Below are 14,948 nucleotides of genomic sequence, written 5' to 3'. Positions count from 1 at the left end.
TCATCGGTCGTTTTATTACGTAATTAATACTAATTTGAATCGTTACTTGAAGTACCAATATAGGAGACCATGGACCACTGATGAGTTAACGAAGTTTCCTTAACCGATGACGAGTGAATCTTTTGGTTTTGCCTAGATAGGTGGACGAGGTCACGGCCCATCTGGTGTTAAGTGGTTACCCGGAGCCTACAATCCTCAACTACATCACCCCGGTAACTGTACTCGTCGAACTCGACAAAGGTCGACGTGCAACCTAACCCACGCATCAGCCCGCTGAGTTTCTCGCCGGATCTTCTCAGTGGGTCGCGATTCCGATCCGGTAGTAGATTCATTCGCGAAGCAATTGCTCTTGAGTTGCTTAGGTCTCCTTCGGATGCGCTCGGGCAGTTGTTAGCAAATCCCACCCCTGAGCCTTTGCTCGTCCACCTGTCCTGGTGAAACTGGAAAGGTCTCCGGGCCGTCAGTAATCTTTCAATCATAAAAAAAACCTCAAATAGATAAGTGCTGCCATCCACTTTGAGACATGAGTTCTAGGTCTTAAGCTTACAGTACAACGGCTGCCTCATCCTTCAAGTCAAAATACACTACTGCTTCACGGCAGAAATAGGCAGGGTAGTGGTACATACCCGTGCGGGCTTATTAGACGCCCTACCACTAGTAAATTAAAAGTATCCACTACCAATGATCCAAATATTTTAATCATCATGGTTGCGTGTTGCCAACTAAATATATTGATCGAATAATAATTGGGGGAAAGTCATACACGGTCGTTTGGGTCCAAATTGGGATTCCCCGTACGTAAAAGTAAGCAATCTTGTTATTGTAAGGAGTCTCAAATGTGGTACCTACTGGTGTACAAAGCAATATGCTTAGGAACTGTGATGAGAATCTATAGTACAATATCCGGTGATATATAATGTCGCACGAAAACACGACCAGTCCGACCGTTCACGACCGTAGTTAAACAATGACTGACAAAAGTCACATAGGTAGAGTGTGACAGAGATATCGCTCTACGAAGGCGAAATTAGCCGATCATCTCTTTCTAAAGGTCGATGTGCAGTATTTATCGTCGGGTACTGTACATGTCGTAGAAGGTTGTAATGGTTCGAGCGCACATGCATATCATCATCATTATCCTACCCTTCTCCCAGTCACCTGGGGTCGGCGCAACATGTTTTCTCCTTCCATATTCCTCTATCATATACAATTTCTTCGCTCACTCCCCTCTTACACATATCGTCTTTCGTGCAATCCATCCATTTCTTCTTAGGTCTACCTCTTCCTCTATATCCTCCTCTATTCCTTCGAGCACGCATGCATATGTAGGCTTTAATTCAGTCGTATTTGGAGCTCGTGTCAGAAGATGGGATTTGGCATTCACGAAGCGAACCATTGAATACCAGTGTGTTAAGTGCGAGTTTGTTAACGTTCTCGATAGCGTAAAAGTTAACTGAAATTTCTATGGAGTTGGAACGCTGCCTACGTTTGCCGCTAGGGGCGCTGCTCTAACTGCATAAAAAATTGAGTTAACTTTTACGCTATCGAGACCGTTAAAAGACTCGCACTAAGCTACCGGTCATTTGTGTGATTTACTCAATCTAGCAATAAAACAGTTTTAGTCGTATCACGAGGGTAGCTAAATATATTTTTAGTACGTTGGATTTAGTAGTGCGATCACTATGGCGGCGGGGACTGTTTTATAGTATTCGAACGAGGGAATTTGTCGATGAACGGATATTGCCTCTTTTCGGATAGCAAATAGTTCGTCGCGTTCGTGATGAAGTCTAAATTGCTCGGGGACGCTAGATACGAGAACATCGCTGGATAACGTTCGGTGCCGCATCTGTAATAAAACAAGAGAAGGTTCTAGATTAGAAAGGAGAACTTCTACTATACTTGGGCCATTACAAATATGGGAACCGAGTCATAAACCATTTTTATCAGACCTCTGACTCACACTTCTAATTTTGTGTGTATAAAACTTAAATCAATATAATTACACAAAAAAAAAAGTTATTTGTTTTAAATTAAAAAAATTATTTTTTACGAGTCATGTCGTCGTGGCCTAAAGGATAAGACGTCCAATGCATTCGTATGTAGCGATGCACCGGTGTTCGAATCCCGCAGGCGGGTACCAATTTTTCTAATGAATTACGTACTTCACAAACGTTCACTATTGACTTCCACGGTGAAGGAATAACATCGTGTAATAAAAGTCAAACCCGCAAAATTATAATTTGCGTAATCACTGGTGGTAGGACCTCTTGTGAGTCCGCACGGGTAGGTACCACCGCCCTGCCTATTTCTGTCGTGAAGCAGTAATGCGTTTCGGTTTGAAGGGTGGGGTAGCCGTTGTAACTATGTTGAGACCTTAGAACTTATATCTCAAGGTGGGTGGCGGCATTTACATTGCAGATGTCTATGGGCTCTGGTAACCACTTAACGCCAGTTGAGCCGTGAGCACGGCAAAAAGAAAAGGTAGGACGTGAGCATATTTACTCGTGCGTGTAATATTTTTTTATCGTAATTAAGTTTACACGTCAATCCCTGGTTTCTATATAACTGTAAATCGTAATTTGGGCCAAATGAATTATCGGATTGATTGATCTTTATATAAACTTCATGTTTCTTATCTAGTTAAATTAGTTAAATATTTGAATGCGAATATTCAGTATTTATTTAATAATTGTTTTTAGTCGTGTATTTAACTAAAAATTGAAAAATCAACCGCTTATGAAGTAATTTATTACGTAGCAAATCTCACAAACAGTTAATTTTATCCTGAATGAATATGGCTTTAAAAAAAAACTTAAAAATTAGAAGTAAAGCCTTCGTCAAACAGAACGCGTACTTAACGTCGCGCTCTTCAAATTGACTAGATGAGTCTCCTTGACGCAACGCATTCGCCAAATCATAGTGTCTTTCGATAGCAGTGTGAAAATTTAAAAGTATTAAAAAATCGAGTGATTCAGATGTGGCATTGTATAAGCATGGGTATTTTCTAACTATTTATATCATTTTTTCGGGCATTATCTAGTATTTTAATACACATTCACTCGGGAGCTAAAATAAAATTTGTAAAAAATTACAACGCCTGACGTTAAAGCGTCCTAACGCCGCGACAGAGCGCTGCGTACTTATAGCGCTGGGGCTCTGTTTGACGGTATGTTACCATATTGGTACAACACATCTCGGCGTCATAGCGCGGCGTCAGTTTAGCGCTCTGACGCGCGCTAATTACGCGTTCTGTTTGACCAAGGCTTAAAGAATTACATAAAAACGAATTTTATTAGTAGCAAAAATAACGTAGACGTTCTAATACGCGGTGCTACGTAGCGTAGCACTACCGAAAATTCAAGCTACGAGGCTAGGACACGCAACTACATAATATTTTGGGTTGTGCTACGATATTGATACATTGAATTTTTGATATTTAAAATGTATTGTGATATTAAGAGCAAAGTCTCATAGACTTATCTTTATGCAATTTCATGTGTGGTTTTTTATTTTTTACTTGTTTTTGAAACATCGAGAATCAGACGCGACTTGAATATTAAGAGAAATAAATCGTTATTATTTAGCGATAGTTGTAGAAAAACTTGACCTTGTTCACACAGAAATTAGTTTATATTTGACGTGATAAAGTCTTATAAATCGATGAACACCATCTGCACGCACGAAAAAGTGTCACGTTCCGCCAAAGCCTGGGCGTGCAAGCGAGAGCGCGGAACAAGTGATAGAGAGGCACGATCGGTTCATGCGTTAATTTATCGAAAAAACTGTAATTTTGCATTAACACCTTCTTTGTATTATACAAAATAATGATAATCTCTATATATAAAAATGAATTGCTATTCGTTAGTCTCGCTAAAACTCGAGAACGGCTGGACCGATTTGGCTAATTTTGGTCTTGAATTATTCGTGGAAGTCCAGGGAAGGTTTAAAAGGAAATATAAAAAGCTCTGAATTATATAAAAACAAACAATTTTGTTTATCCTTTGATGTGTCCCCTTGATGTGTCTTTTATTTATCGATTGAGGCACTTCGATAATAATATAATCAATTCATAAAAGTTATCACATATACGGAATTTACAGACAACAAATTTTTGTTTTGTCATACAAAAATTAGTAACAGCCTGCGGGATTTGAACACCGGCACAGTCGCATCGCTTTACGCGAGTAGACCGGACGTCTTACGTTTAAGGCCACCATGACATCTAAATATGAAAAGTAATAGCATTAAGTTTTATGGTACAAAACCAATGTACGTACAGTTTCCGTATGCCCCACGACGCAAGGCCCCATACTACGCCATCACTCACAGCTGGCGCCCCGGTGTCCCGCTGGAATCACGTCAAACTCGATCAGCTCTGATTACCAAATATCTAAATTAAACATGACTAGTGGTCAAAATTCGACTATAATTAATTGGAATTGTAAGTTTGTACACTATTATGATTCTATTGGCAAATATATTATACTTCTTTAATCACAGATTTCGCCAAGACTATACTTTAGACAATTATTATTAAAGACAAAACAATATTTAATCTATTCTCAATTTGACAACAGACGTCAAGAACAAAAGTTTGACAATAAATAGTATGCATGCGTGTGTGTCAAATACATGGTAGTGTGTGTAATGATTTTTTTTATTGATTTAATGTATATTTTATGCATTATTTTAAAAAAGTATTAGCATTGTGCACTTCTTCTCTATATTCTCTATAAGTGTGGAAAATTTCATACTCCTCCGTCCGCACAATTTTCGTAAAAAGGGATACAAAGTTTTTGCTTCACGTATTAATATATAAGATAATAAACTCATTATTATTAATTGAACCCGAAGAAGGTCTTTCAACTCCTTTTGAAGTCTTTCGGCATTAATGATTCGAAATTGTACCTAAATTTCAAATTATATTAATGATCTAATTGTTTTAATCTGATGTATTAATGATGCCCATTTTTTATATACAGCAGTCGACCTAACGAAGGTGCTGTGTAAATTTTAGAATAGAGCTTATAAAAACTAGAGGTTACAAGATTAACGGTTCTAGACACCAAGTCTATGTCGCAAAAAGTTATGGATTCCGCTTTGAAAGATGGACCAGCTTGCTCAGGGGATCTGTCGTTCTAGAATAGTCCCACACCGTCCCCTGCGATGGGGTCATTAGTGGGCCTCACCGGAGGACGCGTACTGCGATTCCCCGTCGGTGTCTACTGAAGCCTCACTTGGCTCTTGTATTTTCTTTTATTTTTTATTATTGCTTATATGGTTGGACGAGCTCACAGCCCACCTAGTGCTAAGTGGTTACTGGAGCCCATAGACATCTACAACGTAAATGCGCCTCTCACCTTGAGATATAAGTTGTAAGGTCTCAGTATAGTTACAACAGCTGCCCCACCCTTCAAACCGAAACGCATTACTGCTTCACGGCAGAAACAGGCAGGGTGGTGGTACCTACCCGTCCGGACTCACAAGAGGCCCTACCACCAGTAATTACGCAAATTATAATTTTGCGGTTTCGATTTTTATTACACGACGCTAAACGAAGCTCACAGTGCAAGGCGCCCGCTTCCCGTCCTGAGCCAGACATATGAAGTTCTCGGTAACAAACACTCCGAATCTGAGCGTAATGTTGTTGCACGTCGCTGGGTCCAACAGCCGAGCCTGGTATACCTGCAGGCTGTGGCTGTCTGCATCGTACACACCGTCCCTCTGGAATCACCCAGAAAAATCGAACACAGTATAGTAGTTAGCGAGCCTGGCGTTTGTTTCGCGGATTCCAGGATATATTCTGGTATACTCGTTTGGATTTTCAGCATCCTTTACACATTGAAAATTGTAACTTGAGGCATTGGTCGTCCAATTTGAGACAAGATGTCGAAGTATGAATAGGCATTGACTTTTTCATTGCCTAACGAGTAATAGGCTAGCTGATTACAGGGCACCGATTTTGAATGAATTTGAATGAATTGAATTAGCAATTTTTTTAATCAAATACCTTTGATCTTTGTTTGCCCTCAAATGACGTCATCACTGGCTTCATTCAAACAGATACTTGAGCCTATATTTTTATATAATGTCTGTAGGAGTCATACTTGTCAGTTTTGGTGTGATTTTATTGATAATCTTAAAACGATTTAATAATTTTTAATTAAAGGATGAAGGACTTTTCCAAACTTCTAAGACATCTATCAGTACGGTGTATAAAAACACGAACATTTTTTTGAACATTTTGTAGTCACTCGTACCGAAAAGTAAATGACATTAAAAGAAGAATTAAAAGGGGCATCAAAAGGTTAAAAATGATTTTGGGATAACGGCTCCAGTTTATGTCACCGATGATGATTTCATCATCAACAAGCGATGACATATTCTATTAAAATATTAGAAGCACAGTGAGTATTTAAGAAATATGTATTAAATTCTATTAATTATCAAATGTATTACAACTACACTGAGTATTTAAGAAATATAAAAAATAATAATTTCTTAAATCTGTATATGCCTACCTCTTAAGCCCGAATGTGTGGATGCATTGCACATAGATAATACACATAAATTAGTTATAGACAGGCAACTCAAGCACTCAACGAAAATGTTTACGGGCGTCGGCCACTAGATGGCTTCGCTTCGATTAGTTTCTCATTGGTCCTGTAGATGGCAGTAACATATTAACTATCCTAAATTTTATTTTTAATGAAGCATTTTATAAATTTTCAGAAACCACAGAATAATAAAATTTAATCAATTTGTCTATAACAAATACAGACTTAACTTTAACAACATATAGGTTTAGAGGCATCCGCTACAAGATGTCGCTAGTTTCCGTAAAAAAAAAGATTTGTTTTTAAGTATCACAGTTTCAAGGTCCTGGCTTTGCAGGGAGAGTCGCGGTAACCTACCGGTGTCATAGAACTTCCTAACATCGGCGCTATATCCATACCTTACTTGTGAACTTACCCTGTCAGATCCCCAGCTTGCTACCCAAGCATCGTCGAACGCGGGCTTCGTGGCCTCGTTTGGAAGATCAACGGCGTGAACGTGATGTGAAAATCTTATTGAAAAAAAAAAAAAAAAAAAAAATAACAATTGAATATGCAATTTCGAAAAGGGCACATGTCGCATATTTTGTCATATACGTTTTTTCATATACATGTAGTTTTGAGGCTTACCTACCTTACCCATTTTATAATAATTCCAGTAATTTTCAATTGCTAATTATTACTAAAATGTATCTCAAAAGTTAATATTTGAAATTTTACACTGCTTTAGAAAATAATCACTTTTTTTTATTTTCTAAAAATTTTACATTTTCAGAGAGGTACCATTTTCGAAATTGCATATTCAATTATAGTTAGGGGTAGGTCTCAGGGGTGTTTTTATTCAATTAAACTATGGGTTAGTCACTTGTAACAAATTTCGAATTGTAATCTTGTTATATACACAAACAATTTTCGATTTAAACGATAATTACAATAAGACGCGGGCGCACGCTACTCACACTTTTAAACGGAAGCACCCGGAAGCATAGATTATACACTTCTCTGTCAAAAGACGGACATAGATACTAAAAACTATGCATAGCGAATGGGGATTGCAGCCGCGAGAGTGACGTACAGGTCGGTTTGCTATACCATTAATTTGTAAAGTTCTTATTTAAGATTAGGCTAAATCAGAAACAATTTAGTTTGGAGCAGTTTTTTTATAAACAGAGATAGGCAGACCGGTTCAAAATCCACTAAATGTCATGTAGATTTTATAGATACCATCAAGTAAAAGGTCAAAGTCTTTGATGCTTTGAAACAACTGCTATTCCACCGGTAAGAAGACGAAGACACCAATCCGTCCGGTTTAAACCATGTCCAGAATTCAGTCAAAAACTTAGCTGCGCCAAACGAACATAGTTGCACATATTGTCTATATATAAAGCCAGTTAATTATTTCTAATAATGTAAATTGCTTTAAGTGATCGTACTTAATTTTGGTATCCATAAGGATCAAAGCTACGTCATTGTCTGGACCTCTTCTGATACCCCAATTCGGATGTTTCATGACTTCTTGTATCCTGGCCAATTGTCCGCCACGGTCAATGTACCTTGATCCAACTCTGATGCGGAGACGACTTATCTGTTTCGATCTAGTGTTGAAGGACGAAAGAGTTCGTGTATTGGCAGACTGGTTTCTTAAATTAGCGAATATGGGAGAAGAATTTACGGCAGCCACTGCCTAGGTAATAGATACAATCAATAGAGATCACAGCGTGCATTTATTTGTCCAACTTTGATACAATAAAAGTAAACCAGCCATTTAAATAGAATGTTTTGCAGCACAAATAGGAAGGTTGCTTACATACCTAAAAGGTTACTTGGGCTCCATTACTTAGTAGTGATTTGTCTCAAGGGAGTGACTGCCTTTTTTTTCCTACCTATGCTGATAGCTTTGAGAGGGTTTGAGTAGGTGGACTCACGGGGCTCAAACCGGGAGTGTAGCTAACACTGGCCCAAACAAGAGCAGTGGTTCACGGAATCTACAACCGGATCAGAAATGCGACCCACTGAGAAGATCCGGCGAGAAACTCCGTGGGCTGTGTTTATGGGTTAATTTACTCGACGAGCCCTTCGTCGCAAGCGACGGGCTCGGTGAGGACGGTAACCGGAATCACTGTCTTACTCACAGCAAGTAGACCGTGAGTTTATAAGCCTATATTTATGGAGCGAATCCATATTGATGAAGGAAACCAGTAGGTGCTATTTGTAAGAATTAAGTTTCAAATGTTACAATCCTCATCTTCCCAATATGTCATTGTGTTTCAATGGATCTATTAAATTTGACTAAAAACAAACGTATTTTTCGTATATTGTTCGCAATTGGTCCACAATCACTGAAAAATCGTGATTTCAGTTCATTTTTTATTTTCTCTTATTTTACATTTTATTTTAACATATGTTTTGTTCTTGAAATTGAGAACAAATAAAATTTTATTTCACTAAAGCACGGAGCTATGGACTAAAATGAAAAAAAAAGAGTAAATTTATCGACAAATAATAAAAAATGTTACTTACTGTTTCGTCTTTAACTATTTATATATAGATTATGGTTACGCACTATTGTAAGGATGTACGATATAATTCGAAGGTACAGGTTTTGCCTTTGGTACAAACGACAGGCGAATATGACCAGGCAAAGTTCATCTAGGAATTTAAAGTCGTATTACTTAATAATATCTTTTTCCTTTCTAGCTGATCACAACCATTTTTTTCGTAATTTTCTAAATATTCATATTTCAGAACCATCCTTTACTGTGTGATATAATCACAGAACAATCTTCTGATGCCAGCGCAAAGAGATTTAGAGGTCTACATAATTTTTTACCAAATTTTGTTATCAAATAATAAGATTTTTTAGGGTAATTAACCTAGCGGCTATAGGAATGATGAGTTCAAACTAGTTTGCTAGAACAGTTGCAACAGTTGCTAGAACAAAATGATTTGTAGCGAGTTTTGTCTACGTACTCACTTCCATAGACAGTTGGCGGTCGTGATGACGAGCCTCGGGTTGAGCAGAGCGCCGGCGCACCAGTGCTCGCGCTGTTTCTGTATCGACACCACGTAAGGGTAGTCTTCGATCAGCGCGTCCTTTCCCGTTATGATCCTTCTTGATTCGACTAATGGCAAAAGGGTATAAATTGAAAAACTTTCTTGTTTTTTAATTCATATTTATTCAATTTGCTAATTATGATGACATAGAATTAATAATGATATCTTACAAAAGATTTTCCTACCAATCATAGTATAGGTCATGTACCCTTTGAAATTGGTCATTTGTAGAGGGAATCTTCTTAATATTGTTGAGAGCGTTTCTAAATAATTTATCTATCAACTCCAAAGTATTCTTATACGGTTCGATGATTGTAATGTTTTTTCCTTATATCATCATCATCATAATAGATTTCCGGAACATCAAATTCTTTATTTACCTTTATTCGCACGATCGTGTCTTGGCCCTTTCTGGCGTTTCTTATGCTCGCGTTTATTGGATTTCGAGTGGTTTCTCTTCTGTTTCCTGTCACCTCTGCGCTGTCGCTTCTTACTTTTCCGTGGCTTTCTGTGTTGACGCGATCTTCTGTTTTTGTTTCCCAAACCTTTTTCAGTTTCGTTTGCAACTTTCACGGACCTTTTCGATCTCATCGACTTCCAATTGTGTTCGGGGAGTAATTTCTTGATCCTGGGTTTCTGTTCCAAGGCCTGATCCGCCGGGAAGTAGAGACTCTGCGGAACGTTCATCTTGCTTTTCGGGTCTACGACAGGGAACGCGGTGTATTCATTGTTTAGATTCTTCTGTAGCTTCACGAAGTGTCCCGAATTGACTCGCAACTCCCCAAATGGCTTCACTTTCTTCGGGTAGCTCTTAGCGAATATAGTTTTCTCGCCGAGTACATTGTTTACGTACAATATTAACAATATTATGAACAGTTTCATGGCTCCGGCGGTGCGTCTTGTTCCATCGAAGAATTTTTTATGAGATTTGTTATCGTTTTTCGTTTTGCCCGATTGAAATTGTTATTTTTATTCGCGATAATTTATTTTGAAATGGCTATAGACGAATTAACGTACCGTTTTTTTAGATTAAATTTTCTGGTAGCATTTATATGCGGAAGTTTTTAGGGGAGCACTGATTTTAAGTCCAATTGTGGTCAATCAGTCAGCGCGATAGGTAAATCGTTTCTCTGGACCATGTTATTTATTAGTGTCCCGTTAGTTTATTTATAAGCACTGACGAATTCTAGTTTAATGTAATTACCGACTTGACCCGTGTGTAAATAGCAAGTATAATAGTACCAGTAAAGTATAAATACAGTAACAAGGTTCACTGACTATATATCCATTACCTACATCAGTTCTTACAACACCAAACATTCTGTTATACTCTTATATTTTAGAACATAAAATAAAACACGTTGTAACTATACGTGAAAAATACATTTTATTGAAAATGGCACACCGTCATGGGATACATCCGTCTTATACAAACAAACAGTAATCTAATTTCAACAATTATGATGTTTTTATACGAGATATGTTGAGCAGAAGAGTTCACTCTCTATAGCCATCCACTCACCAGTCTTTAACAACTCGAAGCGAAGATTAATGATAGAACTAGGTTGGCTCAAGGTAGTAGCTATTCAATGTGTGTATTAGGATGTAGAGCAAGAAATATGTGGATTGGGATGTAGAGCAAGAAATATGTTGTTTAGAATGTAGAGCAAAAATATGTAAACTAGAATGTAGGGCAAGAGATGTGTGGATAAGGTTGCGGAGTAAGAAATATGTAGATTAGGACGTAAAACAAGAGATATTTGGGATAGAATGTAGAGCAAAAAATATGTGGGTTAGAATGTAGGGTAAGAAAATCAGTGAATATGAGAAACTCCTCCGCAATCACTGCGCACTTTGAACTGTTTTAGATACTGTTTGGGGGAGCACTCTTAGGGCCGAGAAGGTTAAGAACAGCTACCCAGGGTAGGCAGTCCAATTTCTCGTGGATTTGGGTAAAGATATTAAATACTTTGAGATAAGTACGACAGATTGGAACAGGTCTCAATGGCTATTCAACTCACAGTCCTACCGCTGGTAACAACAATAATAAGTCGCAAAACTGAGGAAAAACGGCGCGTGTAAATATCGAATCTTCGATCACTTGTTACCCGATTGATTAGATATTTTAGTCTTTCGGCGAGATCTTCTTGAAGGTAGCGAGTTGGAGAGCGAGCTGGTGCAATATGTGCTTGGCGGTGGGTCCCTCCTCGGGAGGCTGAGCGCGCGTCAGCCGCACCGCGCGACCACACTCGCGCACGAAGTACTCCAGTTCATTCTCCAACTGACTCCCGTCTCCTGGAAGGAGCTCTTATGTAGGTACTAGCCTTAATAGTTTTGGGTGTCAGATGTATACATTAAACAGACTAACTTTATTCGCACTCTGATTTAATCTGCCCATTTTTACATTAATGCATCTTTTTTTTTTAATGCTTAGATGAGTGGACGAGCTCACAGCCCACCTGGTATTAAGTGGTTACTGGAGCCCATAGACATCTACGAAGTAAATGCGCCACCCACCTTGAGGATATAAGTTCTAAGGTCTCAAGTATAGTTACAACGGCCGCCCCACCCTTCAAACCGAAACGCATTACTGCTACACGGCAGAAATAAGCAGGGTGGTGGTATCTACCCGCGCGGACTTACAAGAGCTTCCACCACCAGTAATTACGCAAATTATAATTTTGCGGGTTTGATTTTTATTACACGATGTTATTCCTTCACCGTGGAAGTCAATCGTGAACATTTGATAAGTACGTATTTCATTAGAAAAATTGGTACCCGCCTGCGGGATTCGAACTTTCATCATCATCATAATCGGTTGCTCTTAGCAGAGCAGTCGTGGTCATTTGGTCTTATCCTTTAGGCGACGACGAATTCATGTGTGGCAGCATTCAGGTTATTGATGTCTATGGACTCCGGTAACCATTTAACACCAGAGGAGCGGTGAGTTCGTCCACACAACCAAGCAATATGACTCACCCTGACCCATCCTGCTGGAGGTCGGTTGCAGACACTTATTGGCGAGCCTCGCCAGCTGCGAGCGCTCGGAGCTGAACGCCTCGTCCAGATCGAACAACTCCAGCGGCGGCGGAGGGGGCTCCCTGAACGTGGGCGGAAACACCTGACCCAGAGCGACACAGCTTATCACTACATAGTATAAAACAAAGTTGCTTTCTCTGTCCCTATATCTGTCTGTCTGAAAAATGTATTTAGTAGAATGCTCTGCAAATAATGCAATAATTAATCCGAAGAGTGTACTCACGGCAAGTTGCAGCGGCGGGAACGGGGTTTCGAACTGGGGCGCGATCAGCTTCAGCGCTTCGTGTTTGACTCCTAACGCTTCATACAGTCCTAGTACTTCTGGTACTGAAAATCGGCATAAATCAGGTTATTTTTACCTAGATTTTATTATAACCTTAGGTATCATATTAAATACGTAAGATAGCTTATTATATATTAGCGTCCATGAGTATTTATAGCCTCTACCTGGTCCTTCCACCACCCTTAATCTACCTACTCATCAGCTGATCAGAAAAGCAACAAAAATTTCACGATTTCGGTATAAAAAAAAACTTTTTTGATTGCGTTCTATGTGTAGTAAATAAGCTCATGGTTCATCTGGTGATGGGGGGTTATCGGAACGCCACCACCTTTGATACATGAATTTGGCTACAAAATCTACCACCACGTCTAGGTACAATAATTGACTAGATGAGTCTAACGCTCCTTGACGCAACGCATTCGCCAAATCATAGTGCCTTTCGATAGCAATGTGAAAATTTAAAAGTATTAAGAAATCGAGTGATTCAGATGTGGCATTGTATAAGCATGGGTATTTTCTAACTATTTATATCATTTTTTCGGGCATTATCTAGTATTTTAATACACATTCACTCGGACGCTAAAATAAAATTTGTATAAAATTACAACGCCTGACGTCAAATCGTCCTAACGCCGCGACAGAGCGCTGCGTACTTATAGCGCTGGGGCTCTGTTTGACGGTATGTTACCATAGTACAGTGATTATCAAACTTATTTCTTTTACCGCCCCCTTTGAAAATCAATTATTTTTCAGCGCCCCCCATTTTTTACACACCCTTAAAACTTTAAAACCACAATTTCATTAATTTAATTAATAAATGTTGTACTAATTTTAGTAAACGTAGTACCACGTAGTACATATGTATTTGTAGATGCTATTATTGTTTCTACAAATTATTATATGTCCGTACATTGCTACAGATCGTGTATTTACAAATTTGCAAAGTAAAAATGAATTCTTCTCATCAATATCCGGTCACCGTTCTCGTCGAACCCGTCACTTGCGACGAAGGGCTCGACGAGTAAATTAACTCTCAGACACAGCCCACTGAGTTTCTCGCCGGATCTTCTCAGTGGGTCGCGTTTCCGATCCGGTGGTAGATTCTGCGAAGCACGGCTCTTGCTAGGGTTCGTGTTAGCAACGTCATCAGGTTTGAGCCCCGTGAGCTCACCTACAAAAGTTAGGGTTACGCTGATATAGCCTCTCAAGGCTCTCAGCTTAGGTAGGAAAAAAAAAAAAAAATCGTCAATATGTTGCGACTTGGACACGGCAGAGCATACGCTCGTCGCCTGCCCCGCATGGGAGAGGTGGTGGCGTGTCCTCGCCGCAAAAATAGGAAACGACTTGTCGTTGCCGAGTGTTCTGGCATCGATGCTTGGTGACGACGAGTCGTGGAAGGCGATGCTCGACTTCTGCGAGTGCACCATCTCGAAAAAGGAGGCTGCGGGGCGCGTGAGAGATGCACAGGCCCGTCGCCGTCGAGCGGGGTCCAGGGAGGCGGATCTCGCCCAAGCCCTGGCCCTCTAAGTGTTTCGGGTTTCTCTCACATGTCGGCCTGGGGACCGGCGAAGGGTGCCTAAGAAGACGACGTGCAAGCTGCTCTGTACACGTTTTACGCATGAGCATCCGGGTAATGGAAGGCCGGCTATCCTCAACTCACGCTGGTTCTGACCTAGCGGGGTATTCCGTAGGATAGACCATTCTAACCGGCGCCATCTAGACGGGCTTCGGACAGCCTGCTGACCGAGAGGGCTGGTGGTCGTGGCGCCGACGACCGCCAGTCCACGCCGAACGCCCGAGGGGGAGGGTGATGGGAAAGATGTGCTCCGCACTAAACGCTTCGCTTTCCCCCCTTTGCCTTTTCATGAGCTCTATTTCATGCGAGGTTTGGATGCTGGTTGTTGAGCGACAGGAGGTTTTAGTCGGTTCGACTCCGACATGCCCCGCCCTCCATCCCCAGTGCAGGGCGGAAGTCCGGCGATTTCCTCCTGACAAAAAAAAAACGTGTGGCACTCGGG

At 40.0% G+C, this 14,948-nt stretch overlaps 1 protein-coding gene across 5 annotated transcripts in view; it reads right to left on the bottom strand.

Moving 5' to 3' along the window:
* Positions 1-10,969: 10,969 nt before the first annotated feature.
* LOC101747159 (intraflagellar transport protein 52 homolog) overlaps positions 10,970-14,948 on the bottom strand; it is a 93,050-nt gene continuing 89,071 nt past the window's right edge. For 4 of the 5 annotated variants that reach the window (XM_021351492.3, XM_021351487.3, XM_038018014.2 and 1 more), the window contains exons 7-9: positions 12,871-12,974; positions 12,588-12,729; positions 10,970-11,903 (exon numbers count right to left, since the gene is read on the bottom strand). In XM_021351492.3, coding sequence (XP_021207167.2) covers positions 11,734-11,903; positions 12,588-12,729; positions 12,871-12,974 — 416 coding nt within the window. In that variant the 3' untranslated portion in view covers positions 10,970-11,733. The remainder of the gene's footprint in view (positions 11,904-12,587; positions 12,730-12,870; positions 12,975-14,948) is intronic. The other variant, XM_021351496.3, reaches the window with a different exon arrangement.

The sequence above is a fragment of the Bombyx mori genome, chromosome 20, assembly GCF_030269925.1.
Source record: "Bombyx mori chromosome 20, ASM3026992v2".
NCBI classification, from domain to species: Eukaryota; Metazoa; Arthropoda; class Insecta; order Lepidoptera; family Bombycidae; genus Bombyx; species Bombyx mori.
The sequence above is the reverse complement of the archived record's forward strand: the minus strand, read 5'-3'. Positions and strand labels throughout refer to the sequence as shown.